Source organism: Neopsephotus bourkii, unplaced genomic scaffold (genome assembly GCF_033783945.1).
Source record: "Neopsephotus bourkii isolate Nb327-2 ecotype Australia unplaced genomic scaffold, CSIRO-AGI_Nbou_v1 NB_369, whole genome shotgun sequence".
Taxonomy (NCBI): domain Eukaryota; kingdom Metazoa; phylum Chordata; class Aves; order Psittaciformes; family Psittacidae; genus Neopsephotus; species Neopsephotus bourkii.
This window is the reverse complement of record NW_026900875.1, coordinates 960,160-982,827: the sequence shown is the minus strand read 5'-3', so window position 1 is coordinate 982,827 and position 22,668 is coordinate 960,160. Positions and strand designations below refer to the sequence as shown.

The following is a 22,668-nucleotide window of genomic DNA, read 5'->3' as shown; positions in this document are numbered from 1 at the left end:
CTTTCATCACTTTTTGCACCAGGTCGTGTCTATCTTTCTCAGAACCCAACGTTGCTGCAAATGCTGGAGGAGAGACTGAAAGCTGAAGACAAGGACTCCCTTACACGGGAGAATGTTCTTGGGGCTCTGCAGAAATTCAGCCTCAGGTGATGAAAGTGCAGCACAGAGTGGTGACAGCTGGAGAGGAAATACAGGCTAGCTAGGCTCTGTTCAGGGAGGAAAGAAGAGCACTTGATTTTCTTTTAACAATCATCAGAACCTCTGGTGACTGTTGAAAGCAGAGTCACTTAGTAGGGAGAACATAATTTTGCTGACTGAATTAACCTTGACCTCCTGTCAAGAATCAAATAAATGTACATCTCCTGCCATAAGCTTGTGCGCTTTATATGTATTCCTTAACTGAACGGAGTGAGAATCTTAATGTAGAATGTTGTGACGATTCTACATAGAAAAAAAAGGGTTGTGTTACATTCCAAAGCATAAGGTTTTCATTATTCTTTCTGCAAACATTTTTCAGGGATTTAATCTTCATCCTGTTGATCCTCTTTCCTGGAGATGTCTATGCATGGGCTGTCTTTTTTCTTATTTTTGCATTAGAAGCCTGACTTAAATGCCCATCATAAATGTCACGCAAAAGCAGGCAAGGGCATGATGTTGCTGTCATTTATCAAATAAATACGATCTAGGAACTCTATTTTCACAATACTTAGGAGGAATATTCAACCCTGAATAGTTAACTAAATGTAAGGAGGTAGATGGATGTGTTTAGTTCTTGTTATTTTCATTCGTGTTTTATCTAAATTAAGACTGTGTTGGGTTTGGGAGGGGTTGAGGGGTTTTGTTTGTTTGTTTGTGCTTGTTGAAGAATGAGGGCTGCTTTTGGATTTGCCTCACATTGACCTTGTGTAGATGAAGCACATTTACATGTGCTGTGGGTAATATTCTGCACTGCTTGCTGACATGATACCTTATACATCTTTATAATAAAAGAGAATAAATCTTCATATCCAACTGCTCGAAATCCTAAGCCAATCTTGGAGAAAATGTTTTTTTCTGTTAAAGCAGCTGTCAGCAGTACAAGTTAGTTGAATTTTGGGGCCTAGGCACTAAGCTACTGAAAACAGAAGGTTTTTTACTTTTTAAAAAATAACAGTTAATCTTTTAATCTCACAGAACATTCATTCCAGATACTTGGCCCTTATAATTCTCTGGACTTGCTCCAACAGCTTCATGTCCTTCTTATGTTGGGGAAACCCACCTCCTTTGACCTGCTGGTCATGCTCCTTTTGATGCAGTCAGGAGTTGAAAGAATTTGTGATTTAAGAATCTGCAGAGAAAAGAGCAAATAGATTTAAGCAGCAAAATCTCATTTTTCAAATCAGCAGTATAAAAATGCTATAGTGCTATGGTTACCTATAGCAGAAACAGTAATTAATTTGTGTTATGGGTCTGTTGTGTACAACTGACTTTTTTTTTTTTACCAATTTTAAGACAATTGAAAACGCAATTTTAGGACTTAGAAGCCTTACAAAACAGTGTAGAAACTGACCTTAGCAGTTAGCACATTTAAAAAAACGAAACACGAAAAACTACACGCACACAATAATGTGTTTTAGTCCTCTATACCTATGTGAATCTGTATGTTCAGCTTCTTTAGGCTTTGTTAATTCTTTAGTTTGATTCTACCAAAATGGGTAGCTGTGGGTTGCTGTTTTTTGGGATTTTTTTTTTGTTGGCAGGCTAGTGTATGGCAGGTAGATGAAGTAGAGTTTTAATGTGCTTATATCAGCTATAACTGTATTTGAAAACTATTCATGTTGTAGTCTGATTTTTGTGGGTTTTGTTTGTTGTTTGTTTTGTTTTTTTTAATCCTAGGCGTGCACTGCAGTCAGCAATGATCAAAGATGGGCTCATTTTCTGGCTGGTTGATGTTCTCACGGATACAGATTGCCTGTCTGATTACACCCTGGCGTATTCTGTTGCCTTGCTCATGAATCTTTGTCTGCGGAGTGCAGGTGTCTTACATTTTTAATTACAAGCTAATTCCAAGAAATGGAAAGGAAAGGTTTTGAATCTGTGTTTATGATATACCTGGTTTCTTTCAAGTGATTATAATTAGTTGCAAGGATTCGCATGACCTGAGATATTTGAGTGTTATAACCAATGCTTTGGAGCAGATCTTTTTTCCAAGAATCCCAAACTATGGAGAGCAGCTTCATCAAAATCTAAAAAATTAAGAAATTGGTTTATCACCAGAAATCTCTGAGATTCAATTCTTGGCTTTTATTCATATGTGAGCCATTTCTATATTCCAGGCACACTTTTCAAAGGACACTTTATACTTGTGTGAGATATTTGTGTATCAGAATGAAAGTCAAAACTGAGTTGATGAGCAATGGCAAGACGCTTAAGCTTCACCTTGTAGAATGAAATACTTGCATGCTTCACTTCTACAACAGAGATTCCCCCTATGAAAATAAGGTCCTGCCTATGTCCAAGAGACTTAAAAGGAGCTTAAAGTAAGTTTTCTTTTATAAAAGAAAGTAATTTAAGGGTGCAAAATTAACTGCTTGCCATAAGCAAAAATAATGCCTCTGTTAAAATTTTTTTAATCCCTTTGTGTTGCTTCCTGACCAGGGTTACAAGTGTATAAATCCAGAGTAACTCCACTGATTTCACCTCAGTTGTGCTGAGCATCGTTTGGCAGGAACAAGGAATAGTATTGCTCTATGAAAATTATACTTAGTACTGATTTTAAAAAATAGGAAAGGAGTTTGGTCTGATGTCTTATATTTCTTCAAGCATATTTGTTTTCTCACTTTGCAGGAAAGAACATGTGTGCAGAGATTGCAAATCATGTGCTCAGAGTTCTCGCTGATCTTCTTGGCCACGAGAATTATGAGGTATTTGTATGACTACATTTGGGTTAATGAAAAGGTGGAAAGAAAAATTAAGGAAGAAATGCAAGAAAGTAAATTGGTTTTGCTTCCCTTGTCAGGCCCTCATGTGATTAAGTTGCATGAAATTTTCCTGAAATTCACAATTATGTGAATTTTATTTCGTTGGGTACTGGTCTTTCTAGATATAATTATGTTTTCCTTTAACAAATGTTGGCAGCTAAGAATGATTCTTTTAGATGCATAGTTAACATGCAATCCATGTGCCTTCTTGATCACAGTTTCTGATGCTGTTTACATGTTGTCTCACACCAATCATCTCAAGCTTAAATAGTTCACGTGATGAACAATGTGTGGTGCAAGCCCATTATGCAAAACATCAGGTACAAAGAAGCAAATTTTTTAGTAGTTTTAAGGAATATTATAAGATGGTACACTTGTGACATTCAAGCCCCAATATATTTTTATCTACCACTTCATTTAACCTGCCACTTAACTCCTTTGAGGTTTCTTTTCTGTCTCCAGACACACTTAGAATCATAGAATCATAGAATAGTTAGGGTTGGAAAGGACCTTAAGATCATCAAGTTCCACCCCCCTGCCATGGGCAGGGACACCTTGCTCTAAACCATATCACCCAAGGCCTTGTCCAACCTGGCCTTGAACACCGCCAGGGATGGAGCATTCACAACCTCCCTGGGCAACCTATTCCAGTGCCTCACCACCCTAACAGGAAAGAATTTCCTCCTTATATCCAATCTAAACTTCCCCTGTTTAAGTTTTAACCCATTACCCCTTGTCCTATCACTACAGTCCCTAATGAAGAGTCCTTCCCCAGCATCCCTGTAGGCCCCCTTCAGATACTGGAAGGCTGCTATGAGGTCTCCACGCAGCCTTCTCTTCTCCAGGCTGAACAGCCCCAACTTTCTCAGCCTATCTTCATATGGGAGGTGCTCCAGTCCCCTGATCATTCTTGTGGCCCTCCTCTGGACTTGTTCCAACAGTTCCATGTCCTTTTTATGTTGAGGACACCAGAACTGCACACAATACTCCAGGTGAGGTCTCACAAGAGCAGAGTAAAGGGGCAGGATCACCTCCTTCGACCTGCTGGTCACACTCCTTTTGATGCAGCCCAGCATACGGTTGGCTTTCTGGGCTGCAAGCACACACTGCCGGCTTATGTTCACTTTCTCATCAACCAGCATCCCCCAAGTCCTTCTCTGCAGGGCTGCTCTGAATCTCTTCTCTGCCCAGCCTGTAGCTGTGCCTTAGATGCTACATTAAACTACCAGAGAGGAAAAAACTGAAACAGATTACTTATTTCTACCTAACACTTTTCAGCACATCACTATGATACTTGCTGTCTGCTATATAAAGCATTGCTTCAGCTGTCTCTGCAGAGGGGCACTGCTTTAACCATGGAGTAAAATTCAGGGCAGGAGAAAATGCAGGCAAATGTTGTATGAAGATGAAATCAGGGAGGCAGTATTTTAACCAGGGTATTCTATGGTGAATGTGCAAGGTATCTGGGGACTTGAATAAAAATAATGTAAACTTAGGTGTCTTATGTTTATAATGCAATGATTGTATCATCAGGTTTTTTATTTTGAAAATAGAGAATGAATTACAGTCAAGTGTTTAGTCCATGTTCTATGAAATCATATGATGTAGACCAGTTCTTTACTAGCACTGTTTTGAATAAGAGGAAACTTGGCATACCTTTATTGGACTCTTCCACTAACTTTGTTTTTATGACCGATGAAAGTTTAGTACAATACATACTAACACACAATAACATCCCAGTCTCTAGACAGAAGTACTTGGAAGAAGTTCCCGTACTGTTGAAGTCTGTGCCTTAGAATGACCTTGAAATTTCTCTCAGAAGGTACATTCTTACAAACTAGTTTGCACCAGCACATCTGATAGAAGTTTTGTTATCAAAGCCCAGGGTAGAAGGCTGTCCAGAGAGCTTTCTGAGAAGTTGTGGAATCGCTGTGTAAATCCCAGTCCCTTATCTTTCCTTGCTTCCCCTGCTCACAGCCTAGCTTATTCTTTGTTTCCCAAGGATGTAGACAGAGGATGACTGGAAATTTTAGTGCTCCAAAAGTAACTGGTCAATACAAAAGATCACATAAGTTCTGATAAAACTAGTTTGACAGATCTGGTGGCTTTAACTAGCCATAATACAGAGCTTTCATCCTGGCTCTTTTTCTGCCTCTACTGAGGGACGATATACAGGCAGCAGAGTGAGAGGATGTTTGAACCTGTTACAGCTACAAAGCTTGAAGCCTGTTTTGAGTTCATGCTGACAATCTTGTCCCTGTTCTTTGTCCTCTCTTTTTTTGCACTGCCACTAGTGTTTGTCAGGAACTAACCTTTTTCTCCATTTCTTTTTTTTCTTTTTTTATTTTTTTCTTTTTTTTTTGTTTTGTAAGGCTAGGTCAGTTTACAAGAATACAGCTTCAGAAGGGGTGTGGAGGAAATCGGCATGCAGCAGTACTGATTTAAATTAAATATATGACAGTATATTTACATCCTAAAAGTTCACCACTTCCCAAATGGGAATTTTTGCAAGTGCAGGCTAGCCTGATTATGTTCTTTGAACATAGTTCTGCACTTCTCTCTTAAATTTTGGTTATAGGCAACTGGTGTGAAGGTTTTTCTTATGGTATGATTATTTCTTCCTCTTAGATACAACCATATGTGAATGGAGCACTCTATAGCATTCTTGCCATCCCTTCTGTCCGAGAAGAAGCCAGAGCAATGGTAAGAAGTGCTGCTTTGCATAGCACAAACATCAGCGCGTGTGCCAGATGGCATGTATACAGGTACCTGTTGCGCAGTGTGCAGCAGGGTTGTGAGGTAGGAGCCATGTCATTTTGAGAAGGGAATCCCCAAGAGGCTCTCCACTTTTCATATCTAGTATTCAGGCAGGTATGAACGTAGGTCACAAACACTTCTGCTATATTTGCTGGTCTTTTCCCAGAAGTGAAACCCCAACAGTGTGAAGGATTCTGCCTAAATTATAAATTAAAGGTGTTATTTTCGGGATAGTCTTGTCCATAGACTGGCTTAGGAGATGCTTTCATGTGACCTGCTATTTCTTCCCTTTATTTAACTCATTCTGCACCAGCAAATAATCACTAAGAGGATGAGTTCCTCTTGCTGCTTTTCTTTCTGCCTGGTAATAGACATAGTTAGATGGTGAAGGCTGCAGGAGGGAGGTTTAAGCAAGACTGGGGACTTATCTCCTGTGAAAGTTAGTCTAATGGTAATGAATGTGTTTTAACTTCTGGATTTAAGGAAGCTGTTCTTGGGATAGCAGTGTATATTTTTATCTTAAGAACTAACCTAGGGAGCTATGCAAACATAATTGTTGTCAGATGTGTTACCTCACAGAGCACAGAGGATTGGAAGTCATCTTAAATGATTAAAGATGCAACATCAAACCTGTAAGGGGCCATAAAGAGAGGAACGGAATTTAAGAGAAGGTCAAAGTTTGTCCTGCTTTTTGCTTTCCTTCTTTGAACCTTGCACTGTTGTCTCTGTGAATGCAAATTTTCTGTTGACTACTGTGTACTAAGTTCAGAAGTCAGAAGCAGCAGATCTATTGGAAAAAAGTTTGCTGTTCATTGTGGGTACTTCTGCAATTAAACCTAGAAGCAATCCAGACAACATATTTCTTTGGGAAGCGTGTGGACAAAATGGAGAGCTTAGAGCTGGACACATTGGTTTGTTTCACACTGCCTCTGTTTTTCTTAACAAAAAAGAAACGTTTTAGCTAACAAAATACTCTCACTGTGATCACATGAAATGCTAAACTAGCAATGTTTTCCGCTATATCCAGGGAATGGAAGAAATTCTGCGCTGCTTTGTCAAGGAAGGAAATGCAGAGATGATCCGACAGACTGAATTTATAATCAGGCAGCTCAATTCAGGTCAGAAGAACAGATCTGAGCTGTAAATCTTTCACAAAAACCACATAAGAAAGCTCATGTTTTTACTTGGCATTGAAACTCTCAAAGAATAATAATAGTGTGATGGTCTGAGAGAGGGTGAATAGTGAATGTTAGGATTTGAATGTCAGATGTATTTTAAAATATCCTTTTGTGCTACAATTATAAAGAAGAAATAAAAGGATGAGTAAGTCCAATTCCGAAGTTTTGGGACTCTAAATAGAATGACCTTGACTGTTTGCTTTCTTGCCAGTGGCCTCACAGTAATGAGAGACTGCTGTCAACTGCAAAAATAAACAGGTGATAAAATTTCTTTTTTAAAAATGCTTGTTAAGCACTGTATTGCAGCTGTACATGAAGCTGTTCATGAAGACTATAGAATTGCTCCTCCCCTACCTGTGAATGTTATTTTTAAAAGGTTTTGTCTGATCGGTGAGTAAAAGTTGAGTGTACAGATTTCCAGCGTAAGCCTGGCTGTTTTTGCTAAGGAAATGAGTTTTTCCAGAAGTTACAGAGTATTCTATGCGAGTACTATCTTTTTGTGTCTAAAAGCAGTACAATACTGAAGAGTTTGTAGTGAGAAGTAGAGTCTTTTATTAAAAATTTGTTGAGAAATAGGCGCACACTTTCATTCATGCCTTGTCGGTAAATACACTGAGATGCCATAGTGGGATTTATGAGGAAAGAGGTATTCCACAGTGCTTCTGTTTCTGCCATTTTCTCAAATATGAATTGACTTCAATGATTGCTAGAATGCTTTATAGGAGCAAATAATTTCACTAGTTGTCTTGAATAGAACAGGATGTCTATATAAGGAGCAAGCTGAATCTTACCCTTTTAAAAGAGGGGTAATAAATAGAGATTCTGTTAAGTTGTACATGTACTCTTAAAACATTTTATTTTGCTTCTTTCTAGAAGAGCCATTAAATGATGGTATTGTGTCTGATGATGAAGAGGAAGAGAACAATAAGGAAGTAAGTGTAACGGCTTTCTGGCACCTTTTAGAAAAATCCTTAGCCTTCTAAACAGAAAATATTTGTGTCAGTAAATCAGACTTTATTTTGGTGGGTTTTGATTTTGTTTTTTACTTTAATTATTCTTGCAGTAACAAGCAAATTGGATCTGTTTCCGTTATCTTTTCTTCATGAAGCCCTACTCTTTTATTTTGGTAAATCACCTGTTGATAACTGTGGATAACTAAAGGATTATAGCTTGAAATAAGTAAAGAGATGAGTTACTGTAGCAGTAGAAATCTTGCTTTCAAGTACACCCATTTCAGCAATTAAAAAGAAAGGAAGCAAGTGAGCCAGTATATTATGGAAATAGTTTATAAGCAGGTTGTCACTGCTTTTAAAGGTGTCATAGTCCATTTGGGGTGTGATGACTTCTTTTGCTGTTTAGAAACTTTGAAATGTATTTAAAAAATTGTCTATATGTAATGAAGGGAAAGAGTAATTACAAATTAAAAAATAAGTCCCATAAGAAAATAAAATTTAACAAATTGAGAAAGCAAGCATGAGAAACTATCTAGTAGTAAACTGGTTAGCTGCCTATTTCCAACTCTGCTAATAAGTGCATTTTATACCAATACTGAAGCGTTTTTTAAGAAGCTGTCTTCAGAGAGTAATGGGTTCCCAGGTGTAGACAGCACAGCATATTCGATCGTCTGAGTTAACAAGCAAAGCAAGATGTAAATTACGTAAGGGAAATGTTAAATCCAGTCTTCACTGGTGATGTTGGCCATTGCTACATTACCCTAAGTGCATGGAGGGGCAGGGAGTGGGTAGAAAATACACTGTATAGGCAGTTAACATGGGAGTTTTAACTGAAAGAAGTCTACAACATACCATTTTTCTTTTATTGGAAAGTTCTATATGAGAAATTTGAAAGAAGAGCTATATGTCCTTGGAGCAGTGTTTGAACATAGATGGGTGTATAGGTGCATATATATGTGTATCTATATATATCATGTATTTACCCTGAAAAAGTCAATGACATTGAGAGTTAGCGATCTCTGCAAAATCTACTTGTATTAGAAATATTTACTGAAAAACAAGTTTTCAGATAAAATGGAAGGTTTTGTCCTGAACCAGCAAAGAATAAGACACAAAACTTACCAAGTCAGTTGCATCCACATTGTACTAGCTTGTTGCATGTGAACACAGATGCTACTGAACAGTGACAACCATGCTACAGTCTAAAACTTGACTGTTACTCCAGAGTGACTGAATGCATTTTCAAGTGCATGTTGAGTCTTTTGTTTTGAAAGCAGAGAAAAATGTGACTATCCCGGTTGTAATAGGTGTGGTGTGCTCTCAGCTGCCATGGGGTGCAGCACCTTGCAGGATCTAGCCTTTGCCTGTCAGCGTCCTGGGAATTTTTGCACTGTTTGCATTATTTACCCAGTTTCTGTGTTGTGGCACAATAGGTGGTGAACACGTGAACTAATTATAATTATCCCTGTGACTGCCTAAATTTAGAGCTATGTGGAAATTCTTAAGTTTGAGGCTACAAGGAAGTTTTTTTAAAACAATTGGCTTTCCCTATTTTGTTCCAGGGGGGTACATTAAACAGTTTTGGTTGTGTTTTATTTTTTCCTAATAAGATTAGATTAGTGTACTTGTTGCACCTCCTGCAGTCTGTAGTGAGTTTTCAGTACTCTTTTCCACTCATCACACGCAAAATCAGTGCTTGCTATATAAGATGGGCTTTCTGGAGATTAATAATTGTTACTTAACTTTGTTTAATATGCTACTTAACACCCTTTAAATCATGTTCCAAGGGCTGGAGTGTCTTAGGTGTGTCACAAGAATCCAAGGTGGTGGTTGTACTATAGTATACTTTTTTGAAGCATACAGTATGCTGTTGGCAAAGCACGTAGATAAGGAGCTCATTTGTGAAAGGTGTGACATTAAATTGCATTATAGTGTTGAACACTTTATTAATTTACCTGCTCTTGGGAATTAAAAGAAGGTGAATTCTCCTATTCAGTCATACAACCTACATAAGTTACTGCTGCTCCCAATCCCAGCCAAAGTTCTAGATCATATCATTTTGGAATGTGTTTTTACCACTGAACCATTATGTGATTAAAACGAAGTTCTGTATCTTCTTGTTACTTGACTCAAATTTTGAAACAGAGAAGTGTCTGATTCCAATTTTCATTAGTTTGCCACTGTAAGAAAAAGTCTCATTAAGCCAATTTTAAAATTGTTTCCAGCATAACATTAATTCTGGCACATTATAAATCCTTACTGCTGCTGGGAACTGTAATTCCATTCTGCTGCAAGAATGCCTGGTTTCTTAGTTCCTCAGCTTAGAAAATATAATTTACAAACAAAATGGCAGCAAAATGCGTAATATTGTTACTTTGTTAAATAAGCAAGGATTTGCTGACTTACTGCATCAAGGCTTGGAGCCTTTCTGTATTTTGGAAATGCAGTGAGTTTATTGTTTGATGGGGTTCTGTGATAACATCTGATGAGATCTGGCAACAGAAAGTTTTTGGAAAACACTATCAGAAGTCTTGCCTTTATGTAACTTTTAAACTACTACAGACTGAATGTATTTCAGAATATGGCCATATATTGCCAATTTAGTGACATGCAATTAGACTGCTTACTGATATTATAATTTGTTGCTTATCCACTCAGTACCAGTATTTGTACCTTCACAATTTAAAAAGCAACAAAAAGACATTCTTATTCAGACTTAGTTTGCTGGGTTTGCCCCAGGCTTTATTGCGTCCAAGAGCATGCAAAGGATCCCCATGCTATTACTATTACCTTTCATGGGTTAATTTTTTGTTATTTCTGTTTAATTTAGAGTTGTTCAGTTCTCTCTTGCTTTTGAGTAGCTTGTGTGGTAATGACTGCTTTCTCCTAAACACTGCTGTCAAGATGTGGTTGAGCTTGTTGAATTCTGGGATTTCCAGGCATTATACACTCAGAATTTAATATTCTGTGATGTGTGCACTGGGGCAATTAAACTGAATTAAAAATGTCTATGTTTCCCATATGTGTTATTCAGAAATAAGTTAACTTTTGGGTTTGTGTGCTGAACTTTACATTAACTAATGTAGAGCTCAGGATGCACCAGCTTCTGGAGTACATACCCACCTTTGGTACATTAGCAGTCTGGGGTGTGTTGACATCCACAGTCACAATGCATATTTTCTGGTGCTTAATATTCTCTTGACTGTTCTGCTAAATACTAACTTAATTTGTCCTCAGTATTCAATCTTTACATTTGCTTTTTATTTGACTTAGGCCATCTTTAAAAGCTGCTTGTAAAAGGGAGTATGTGATATCATAGCTTGAATTCAGCAGTTTAGTTACAAACTTGAGCCGTGTTAGGTAATTGTACAGTGACAATTTATCAGACACCTGGTGATCCCACATCATTCAACACCTGGCAATAAAATCAGTAAATGGTGGTGTGAAAATACACTTCAGCTAGAGAGTACATCAAAAAAAAGAGTTTAATCACAAACCCAGTCACAGGACTTCAAGCCATTACATTAAAGAACTTTGCTGCCCACATCTGTTGCAGCCAGTAAGCAATGGTGAACAGGGCACCGTGTTATTTCAGCAGTGGAATGATGGCATGTGTCAAAGCCCATTTTCAGTGCAGGAAGGCGGAGGAGGGACACATTCAGGGTCAGTTACCTGGCATGTTAAATAACGTCAGGGAGCAAGGTTGCAGTGGGAGGTGCTTCCCAGAAACTAGAAACTGGTGTTCTCTATCTGACAAGATGCGTCAACCAGAATACTGGAAGATGGTGGAACCTGGGGAAACCAGGGTGAACTGTGAGAAGTTAAATACATCATGAATGCAGAGAGCTGGATGAAAGAACAGGGTGATACTCTGGCTGTGATGTGTAACAGTCTCCCCAGGCACAGTGTAGGCAGTCCCTTGTAAAGCATCCTTAAACAAAACTGTTATCTTTGGATGCTGTGTTAAAAAAAAAATATATGAAAATCTACCAGACTATAAAACTCATCTTTGCAGGTTTTAATTATTTATTTTTTTTTAATACAGTATATTGTGGAGCTTGGAGTGTGGTTTGGTTTTGTTTTGCTTGATGCAGATAATTATTGACTAGTTTACAAGTGTGGTTTTCTATTATTTGGGTTATTTTTCACACCTACCCAGATTCCCACATAATTAGGAGCTGATTGTAACTGGTCTTGGAGAGAAAGGCAGATTGAACATCTTGCTGAGGTCCTATACAGCCTCATCTTGTATAGCTGAGCACTGAAAGAATACATATTTAGGAGGATGCAAAGGATTAGGAATCTGGTATCTTCAAGGCACTGACGGAAGAGCTAGACTTTTATTAAAATGGTACATGAACAAATAATTCTGGAAAAAAATTACTCTAACCCATAGAACACTGGATTATTGTCAGTGTTTCTGTAACTGCTTCAGTTGTTCACACACAGGCATCTAATGGCTCTTAAATTTAACTGCAGCATCAGAAGCACCTGCTCAAGGCTGATGGATATGACTTGGGACCTCTGGGAGGCTTGTGCCCTTTCAGAGCCACAGTGGAATACGAGGCAGGATATTTCAAACAATTGGGTGGTGGTGTGGGCTACTGAATTGAGCCCCTTGTGCCTGTACATTTTATCTCTGCTTGATGCCTGTGAATAAGGAGGCGATGAGCAATGAGAATAACTACATCAAAATAAAAACTATGGTTTTAAGCCATTTGTTACAGATATCATTAAACTTGAAAAAAGGCAAGCCTGTAGAGCTGTGTGGAAGCCAACACCTACTTCATCTGAGCAATGGCAGTCCTGTTATTTTACACCAGACAAAGACTGGAATCAGTCAGGCATTTCCATTGTAGGAAAAACCTTCCCTGTACACATTTCCATCATCTTTTTTCCTGCTGCTGTTTTTGTAGAGCACTGTCCAAGCATCCACATTATTGGCTAATCTTTGTGGCAGAAGGCATTTCTTAATTTGTCTATTTAAAAGTATTTGAGTCTGAATCTCACTAAAGTGAAAGTTCTTTTCATTTTGTTTGTGGTCCAGAGCTCATCAAAGTTCAGCGGCCATTGTTTTTAACAGAGCTTATGCCACACTCTCTACATCACTTCCATGAAAGATGAATCACCCATAGTTAAACTAGAAATAGGCATGAGAGAGTGAATTCTTGATACTTTTCACTTGAGAAGTTGGTTAATTACATTTGTTTTTTATGGAATAAGGTCAACAGAGATTGTTGCCTTCCCATAGAGTATTTGTATACTAAAGTACTGATTCCAAGAATTTTGTACCAGCCCGATATTGCCAGCTTCAAAGCTTCCTGGCAAATCTGAGTAGGTGCTGCTGCTGCTGCTTCACACTGCTCTAGAAAAATTCCTGTTGGACACCCATGGTCTCACCTTACAGGAACCACTGCTTGAGGAGTGATTCTGAATGAACCTCAGTAAGGGTTATTTTTTTTTCTTAGGTGATTAAGCATGATGCCTCTATTTCTTGAAAATGAGTAAAAATGTTCGGGGTTTGGTTGTTTTGGTATTTTTTATTTGGTTTGGGTTTGGAGTGTTTTTCTTGGGGGGTGTTCATATTTTGTTTTTTCCTTCTTGTGGAACAAAAGGCAATAAATTATTTCAGTGTTTTTGTCAAGGGAGAGGGATATACCACAAAATGCTGAATATCCATATGGACGTTCTGATCTCATGGAATGCTAGCATTATGTTCAGGAATGTCTATGAATTGTATTAAGGTGCACTTACTTTATTTTTACTGCTAGTTGTTACAGTCTAACTTAAATTTATGCTTTTATTACTTAGAGAGTACTGACACATAACAAAATCCAGATAAATTTTCTATCAAGTTTCCTCTTTGCTTGAGTGATAACTTAAAACTTTCCTGTGCCTTTTTTTTTGCCTGTGCTTTATGACTGAATTGACTTGGGCAGATCTGCAAAAACTAAAACTTCAGATTTCCTATCAGCTGCTTGTTGAGGACAGAGCATTGTGTCTGTTCAGACTAACATGCAATTTTCAATAGATATACTAATGACCAAGATTTTTCCTGAGCCTCTATTAGGTCAAGCAAGGAATAATTGTCTGAAGCAGAAATTTGAAGAACAACTTCTAAAATGCATACTGTACATTTTGCCATAGCCTTAGTGGAAAAAGTGGTGGGTTTTTTTTTTCTTCTCTCGGGATTCTTTAGTTTCTGGTTATATAAAAAATTTAGGTGAGTGTGTCTTTAGATGTCTGCTTTTTTGGTGTAAAATGCTTGTACATTACCACTTACATGTGCAGTGCATATCATCAAAATTACTACTGAAGTGAGAACTAAACTTGAACTAAAAACCTCCTGGGTTTTAGTAAACTGGGCTCAAATAACATGCATGTTGCTCTGGCAGGAGGACCATGACATCATGGAGGCTGATCTGGACAAAGATGAGGTTTTGCAGCCTCAACTGGGAGAGCTTACAGGAGAGAAGCTGCTAACAACTGAGTACTTGGGAGTAAGTACCACTCATCAGGATCTTGAAATAAATTATTTTGCTGGATTAATTGTTTAATTTCAATAATTTCATCACTTTCTAAAACAATTTCTTCAATCTGTTGCTGAAGGAGCTGGGTTCTACCTGCATAGCAGTCCAGATCTTTTTACACCTGCTGTTTAGATGAAGTAGAATAAGTTTGAGAAAGGTTCATAGGAGGTGGTAGGGCTGTGGCTTAATAATAAGCTAAAGACAGCCTTAGGGTTCTAGTGCTACATCAGTGACGCTGTGAGCACACAAAGCAAAGTGGTGAGAAAGTTAATAGTGGAACACTCTGCTGGTCTAAAATGATTCCGACAAAAAGTTGGGGAAAAAAAAGAAGTTGAAAAGTTAGCTGCTCCTGGAGGCGTTATGCCAGATCAAGTATTGTATGTTTTACCTCAAGCAGCAAAAAGCCATTAAGTAAAAAAAGCATAAAGTTTGCATGAATGCCATTTAGTATGCTGACTAATTTGAGTTGTTCAGAGGGCTGGAGCACTTCTCCTGAAGACAGGCTGAGAGAACTGAGGTTGTTCAGCCTGGAGAAGGCTCCAAGGGATACCTTAGAGCAGCTTCCAGTACCTAAAGGGGCTGAGAAGAAATCTGGAGAGGGACTTTTTTACATGGGCATGTGGGGATAGGACAAGGGAGAATGCCTTTCAACTGAAAGAGGGTTCATTTAGATTAGATATTAGGAAGAAACTCTTTACTGTGAGGGTGGTGAGACACTAGAAAACAAGTTGCCCTGAGCAGTTTTGGATGCCCCATGTCTGGCAGTGTTCAGTGCCAGGTTGGATGGGGTTTTGAGCAACCTGATCTAGTGGAGCAACCTGCCTGTGCAGGGTGGGTGGAACTAGATGATCTTTAAGGTCCCTTCCAACCAAAACCATTCTATGATGCTGTAACAAATGTGACTGTATGCCTTCCGGACCCCAGAATCCACAGGTCTGCCAATGCTGATGATGGAAATGTGACCCAAGATGAGATGTCATGGAAAGGCCTACAGTGATTCTGGGCAACACTTTATCTAGTGACATTAAAATGCAACTTAAGTTTCTGATTCAGTGCTCCTATAGAATTTTCTCTAAGGCTCCATTTACCTGTTTTTCAACTGCATTCTCTTCTTGGGCCTCCCCCCCTTCCCCTCTCATTTCTTTATTTTCTGTGTATCAGATAATGACTCATACTCCAAAAACCAAGAAGAAGCTGTTTCCTGGTGTCCATCAAAGTATAGATGAACCTCTCCAGAGACCTGTGACGCCTGGTTATCATAGAACTGTGTACTCACTGTAAGTCCAAACAAATGAGACCAAGTTGGATTCTTTTAAGCTATTAAAAAAAAAACAACAAACCAAAACAAAACAAACAAACAAAAAAAAAACAAACAACAAAAAAAAGCCTGATAAATACACAATCCGCTTTCCCTACCTAAAAGCTCATTGCCATTGTAATTCCCTAAAGATAATTTGAAAAAAAGAAAGGAGAGGAATAGTGTAAGGAGAGGAATAGTGTAAGGAGAGGAATAGTGTAAGGAGAGGAATAGTGTAAGGAGAGAAAGGTCCATAGGCAGAGGTCAATACTTAAAATAGTTAACTATTTTTTTTATGTTTACTGATCAGTTGTATTTAAAATTGCTTTATATCCTGTGTCTTCACAGTCCTTTCATCTTCTGATAATATATTCTACTGGTAAATTGCATGGAGTGTCTAAACTGCCTGTGATCTTCCACTTTATAAGCAGAAAGTATATGTCTCTGGGGAGAGTTGCTAGCCACCCATAAGATGACAGATTAAAAAGAAAATGGGAAGGCAAAAATCTTGTTATGTTGGATTTTCTGCTTGGGAGAAATGTTTCCCTTCAAGAGGGTGTGTGACACCTTGCTTTTGGTGTGATTTGGGTCAGAGATAGAAGGTTGGATTGAAAATGGAATAAAGAAATCTTACAGTATAAAGCCTTGAATATGCTCTGCCTTCTGTTACAACAAATGTAGCTTAATTTTTGAAATGAGGCTTCTCCTTTTCACTGTCCTGAATGAGGAAATAAAATACTAATGAGAGCTCAAATTTAAATTTATTTTTTACTTTCAGTTGCATACAGTTTTGGATTTGATCAAATCCAGGCAGCTACAGTGCAGGCAACAATCTCATTAAAAATGAGATTTTAATGTTTTGATTTCTGCAGACACTTAAGCTGAGAGCCTACATGCCACTCTAACCAAGTAGAGATAATAATACTCCAAAGTCATGGTATTGGTATAGCCAAGTACGTCAAAATGAATGGGTAACCTGAAATACAACATTGTAATGAAGTTGGAATGTAGAGGCATTTCTTAGAAGAATGTGTTCATCCTGAAGACTGTCCCATGTCATCTCCTCTGCCACTCCTTGCTTTCATGTTCATATTTTCTACTTCTTAAAATATATTTCTTCCTGATTTTAGTGTGGAAGATCTCTCTCTCTCTCTTTTTCTCTTTCTTTCTCTCTTTCTCTCTTTCTTTCTTTCAGAATATTTTTCTTCAGAAAAGAGCATTTGGCTATCCCAGGGTACATTTGGAGTTTTTACTTTGTGTCCTTCCTCACAGTGGTCAACTTTTGCACTGTTATAATGTCCACCACTCTTGCAAGCCTCTCCCAATATATTAAATGTGTGTCTGTTTTTGTGTAAGAAGAAAACAGCAACTAATTAATATAAGCTTATCTTAGTAGCACAGTGATTATCTAATCACTGCTAGTCCTCCAAAAGAACTGCAAGCCTTAAAAAAAAAAAGGCTAATACATGACTAAACATACAGTGCCACTTTACTGCAGGGTCAGCGTTACCACGTTTAAGGTCCCACTTTATCTGCCAGTATTTTGCCCATTGTGGGTTAGGAGACCTGAACCAATTTTGTGGAATCAGTTGTTAGGGTAGCCTTAGAACTATTTAGAAAGCATTTTTCAGGAGCAAATCTTAGTTACCATCAGAGTGTCTAACTATTACATTCCTGCTCTGTAAGTAAAGGGAAAAACAAGCTTGTGAAAATGAGTGACTCACATGTGGGAAGTCAAAAAATCAATAGCAAGCCTGGGGAAGTGGCTTTTATTTCCCGGTGCCACGTAGCGCACTGCAATTTATGCATCAGAAATAATCTCTAGAAGAGATTGTGTGCACCTCTACCACCACCATCTACCCAGGCAGTATGTTTACTTAATAGGATCCTGGGATACCAAGCGGTGCTAGTTCCGTATTTTGTCAAAAACTTGGATCTCCTTATGAACAAATGTGCAGTTCATGCCTCTGCAAGATGGCTTCAGGTCACTGCTGGACTGGCATGGTTTAACTCCAGCCAGCAGCTAAGTACCAAACAGCCACTCACTCATTCCCTGCAGTTCCTATACTGAGCATGAGGTTCTATGGTATGGAGTAGCCCTTTGGCTAGTTCAGGTCAGGAGTCCTGTATCAGCTCCCTCCCAGCTTCTCACATCCCACCTTGCTGGCAGAGCATGGGAAACTGAAAAGTCCTTGATTAGAGTAAGCCCTGCTCAGCAGCAACTAAAACATCAGTGTGTTACCAGCATTATTCTCAGAGTAAACCCAAACCCACAGCACTGTACCAGGTACTGGGAAGAAAATTAACTGTATCCCACTGAAACTAGGATAGTATCCACCCCTTACTCCGTACCCATTATACCCAGGTCCCACACATTCCAATACGCCACCACCTTTCCTGGTCTTTTGATACAGATACACAGATACTGTTCCCTTAGTCTATGGGCCATCCCTATAAAGTATCTGTTGAGTTCCTTTAGTCCATGAGTTGGGCTCCATCTTTCATAACAGTCTTTCAGGGCAGAAAGATGATGTTGGCTTCTTGCATGCTGAAGCCAATTCTGATTCCATTACTGCTACTCTGATCCAGTTTCATCAAAATGTATTCTTCACTAATTTGGGTGATTTTTACTGTAATACACCCTTGATACAGCAATTAAAATGGAGTTAGGTTCAGGCCCCGAATCCAGAGTGCTGCAAGGTGTCCGGTGCAGTGATGTGTATGTAGCCACCACAGAAGTAATGATATTCAGTGTTATATAGCAATTAACCTAATACAATTTAATTCATTGGCTAGTCTCATCCTGAAGTCAAGTCCCCTTGAGGTATACATCTGAATTCCCTATCCTCCTGCAGAATCGTACTGGTTCTGGTAGCTTTGTGCCTAAGAGATTTGTTAGTTTGATGGTATAAAGCAGTCTTTACAGATTGCTTCACTCTGCATGCTAGGGAGGAAAAATGTAAACAGCAGAGATCCAACATAGTGAAGATATGTGAAAATTAATTTCCTTCCTGCTCTGGCCTAATGGTAGAAGTAATATGACTGTTTGGGGCTCCCATGTTGTAAGGAATCGTGAGATACCACCCTGAATGAGAAGTTTGTACTTTATATCAAATTTGTGTGCAAGAATACTACAGTAAATAGATGAAGATATTCTTCAACTAAATTTTACAACAGAGAAGGACAAGCTTTGATTGGTTTTATGCTGTTCAAATTTTAGTGGGAATTCATTTGCTAAAATGAGGAAATGCTGTCGTAGAAAGCCATGCAAGAGGAGAACAATAAAACTGACTAAATCTCAGCTGCCTTAGTTTGAAAGCAGTATCTGAACTAAATGTATTTCATATTCTAAATAATTTAAGTGGCTTGTGTTTGTGTTGGATGAAATGGCATGAAAAATGACAGACTTTTGCCTCATATGCAGCTTGTCTACCCAGGGATAATCCAGGACAGTTGATCCGAATTATCTGAAGTTTTGGACTCAGCAGGACAGTTAAACTACATTGAAAAATTGTGTAAATGCTTGCATTCAGAATTGAAGTGAATAGAACTTGTTTAGAGTTCTTCTTGTGAGGCTTGATGTAACATATTGCATTTTAAAAACGTCGTGAAAGAAGAAACAGTTGATGGAGATACGATAACGTAGCTCTTTGAGTTGTTGGTTCATACCTCCAAAAGGAGGGGAGAAGAGGGGTAGGGTGAATATCTAGTGCTGAATAGAAGTATTCACACAGAAAATTAATGCAGAATAGCCACTGCACATGTAGCAGATATTCCATGCTAATTTTTCTATGGCTTCCCAGTGCAGACAAGGCTCTAGTTACTTCAAATGAGTTGTAATGAGATCCCAGTATAGCCAACCTGTTGCTGTATGGAGCTGAGGGAGCCAGGAAATACTGGAAAATTGCCTTTTTTTCTTTTTTTTTTTTTTCTCTCTCCTCTTTTTTTCTTTTTGTCCCTTTCTCTTTAAAGACTCCCTGGCTGAGCTCACTCAAGGGGGACTGAACTACTTAATATTCTGCAAGCTGTTTCCTTAGAAACTGATTTAGCTCTGAAATCATTAACTGCCTCGTTGGACTCTGTCCTTTCTAATTAGAAATATAATCTAGTGACCCTAACCTGATTTTGGACAGGGAGACTTTCTGTGTCCGTCAACTTATTTTCACTCACTTTTCACACCCCTCTTGCTGTGTTTTATTGCTTATTACTAAACAATCTTGACCTTGTTCAGTCCTTCCGCTACTTCAGTTTTTCATTGATCAGTCTCACTTGGGAAATGAACACTTCTATTTCTTATCTACTTTGTTTTAAATCTGTATTGTGTATTGCTCTGCAAAGCGAAATCCTTGTAATATTCAGGAGCAAATCTTAAATCGTTGAAAAAGCGGAGTCTTGAAGACCTCTCAGCCGCACTGCTACAGGCTTTTTCTTTTAAGTGTCCTGTTGCATTTTGGGTGTTCAGGCTGCAAGGAGTTACGGTTTCCTTTCCTTGACTCTTTTATTGCAGCAGAAAAAAGTGTTAATTTCAAATATGTTCCGCATCACCTGGTTTGGGGGAGCTGCAGTCATGCAGTTAAACTATGTCCTTAGTACTAGCTTGCAATATGAAATATAAAATAATGTCAATAATCTTCTATGTCATTGCAGACAATTAGAAAAATAAGAATTTACTCTCATGCAACTTTTTGTGCTGCAAGCATTCATCACCCTGTGTTCTCCTTTCTCCTCTAGGCCAGAAAATTATACCAGTTCTTATCATGATAGGGATGAGAAGCTTCAATCCCTGCCAAGTGATCATTCTTCCACTTGTGGGAGCACCTCCAGCATTTCTGACCTCTGCGTTTCCCCTTCATGTAAGGATATTCTGTGAATGCTGCTGTTAACTGTGGCTGGCTTTCTTGACTGGGACAGGCATTTGGGGCTTAGCTTATGTGTCGTAGATTTGTTGTTTTTTAAATACAGCCTTGGAACTGGCCTTCCATTTGTCAACCCTGAGACATTCTGCAAGACCTTAGGGCACACGGTTGGATTTTGGCTTGAGCTAAATAAGTGGCTACAGAAGGTAATGTGTGGTCAACAGAGACCAATAGTCTCACTTGCCCCACTCCATCTTGCTTCCTGCGGAAGTGCCAACTATCCTACCCAGGGCTTCCAATATGCAAAGTATACTGTATCTCCATGATGCCCTCTGCCTAGGGAAAGAGCTGCAGCCCAGAAACCATGCACTTCACAACAAGTAAAGCCCCTCACTTGATCAAATATACCCTTGTTTGGATCTAAATGAATCACTGTCTGCTGGCACCTGCAGGCTCTGTTGGCTAGACCTCTATATTAAAGTTGAAGGCAGCTGCAGTTATCTGCTTAGATTTGCAACTACATTCAAACCATTAAAGATCGTGGAGGATGGGAAGCCCTGTGCTGTATAGCTATGTTGTGGGTGATGCTGCTAAGCTTCTGTCCTTGCAACTTAAACTGAAATGAATACAAACTCAGCTGAACCTGAGAACTCAGAAATATGATAGAATTTACAAGGTTATAGCCTTCTGAAATACTTTATTTCTGAACTTCTAATATCCACAGGAGCATGGAACTTCAGATGTGGGAGTTTCAGCCTTCTTGCAGGGACTCATTAACATTTCCAATTAGGGATTTAAGGCAAAATGTTCTGCAGTCTTAGATAAAGGATCTTGCAGTATATCCGGTACAGAATTATTAATAAGTTCAGACAAAGCATGCCTTTACTTTGCTTGAAAAATATGCTTTGAAGCAGTAAAGGAATAGCATACTTTTCACTCTTTTATTTTTTTAAATTTCCTAGAGGAAATGAAAAGGATTCTGAGAAAAGTAACCAAGGTCTTACAGGCAGGAATTTGCTTGTATAATGCCTAGAGATGATAAATATAACATGCTGAATGAAAGTCGTATGATAGAAGCAGATGAACGTCTTGTTCAAGGTGGGCACTTGGTTTCTCACTGTTGTGTAGGAATGAGAGCTGCAGTCCTCTCCTCAAGCCCCCCTTTGCACAATAGCACCTCAAGTATAGCTGGGCCCATTTTACGGGGAGGTTAACTGGCCAGGGGCAGCAACTTGGTACAGGAGAGGTTGTAAACTAATCAAAAGCATGCTGACTTGACAGTTTTCCTATATAGAAGGCAGAGGGGAAAACAGCATGTTACCTGTTTTCAGTCATAATTATGTGCAGATAGGTACTAATCAGAGTACTAGATTATACTCTTCTTTTGTAGAAAAAAAAAGAAAAAAGAATATATATACAGCATATTGCAAGTTTATATTGCATTATACGTGTAAAAGACAAATAATTTGTGAGTGTGGGAGAGACAGTTCTTCCTAGCATTAGTCCAGGCTATAAGGCAACAGTGGGCTACTTGAAAGATTGCCATAGGCTTGTTTCGGGTTTTTGCAAGTAGCCAGTGAGCTATATGCTTGGTTTTATTACCTTTTGGGATTTAGAAATCAGGAGTAGGAGAAGAGAAAAGAGAGACTGCACTGCTGGATCCCTGGTTGTTCATGTCAGTGACAGTGCTTTCATTCTGTGTAATGATAATTGGAATGAATCTTTGGACATCCCCTGTTTTCCAAAAGGTGGTGGGGTTTGTAATTTTTAAATTGGAAAGGCTTTAATTTAAGACAACTGAAAATGAGCCCTTTCTCTTCTAGTGCCTTTCTAAGATATGGCAAGGTTCAGTACATAACAAAAAGGTGTAAAAATAATTGTACTGCATCAAGAGACTGTCATCATGCCCTTCCAAGCATATTTGCTGTGCAATAAATATGCAGTTTATTGAGTTCTGATCTTAGTCTGATGGTGATTATGCAGTACCAGGAACCTGCTCACTTCAGAATATGTGTTTTCCAGCACCACATGCATACTTTGGGATTCAGAGTTTCATGCAGTCACATCGTGAAATGAATAATAAGAGACCAAGACTTAAAAAAGCAGAATAAAAGCTTTGTGTGAATAGTTAATATCA

At 38.6% G+C, this 22,668-nt stretch overlaps 1 protein-coding gene across 12 annotated transcripts in view; it reads left to right on the top strand.

The window, feature by feature from the left end:
* Positions 1-22,668, top strand: part of ARMC9 (armadillo repeat containing 9) — a 73,971-nt gene that overhangs the window by 37,163 nt on the left and 14,140 nt on the right. For 4 of the 12 annotated variants that reach the window (XM_061348778.1, XM_061348782.1, XM_061348772.1 and 1 more), the window contains 9 exons: positions 23-146; positions 1,876-2,015; positions 2,827-2,903; positions 5,589-5,663; positions 6,745-6,835; positions 7,769-7,827; positions 14,241-14,348; positions 15,540-15,655; positions 20,407-20,528. In XM_061348778.1, the coding sequence (XP_061204762.1) occupies positions 23-146; positions 1,876-2,015; positions 2,827-2,903; positions 5,589-5,663; positions 6,745-6,835; positions 7,769-7,827; positions 14,241-14,348; positions 15,540-15,655; positions 20,407-20,528 (912 nt within the window). Of the gene's footprint in view, positions 1-22; positions 147-1,875; positions 2,016-2,826; positions 2,904-5,588; positions 5,664-6,744; positions 6,836-7,768; positions 7,834-14,240; positions 14,349-15,539; positions 15,660-20,406; positions 20,529-22,668 lie in introns of those variants that run through there. The other 8 variants (XM_061348781.1, XM_061348776.1, XM_061348779.1 and 5 more) reach the window with 5 other exon arrangements.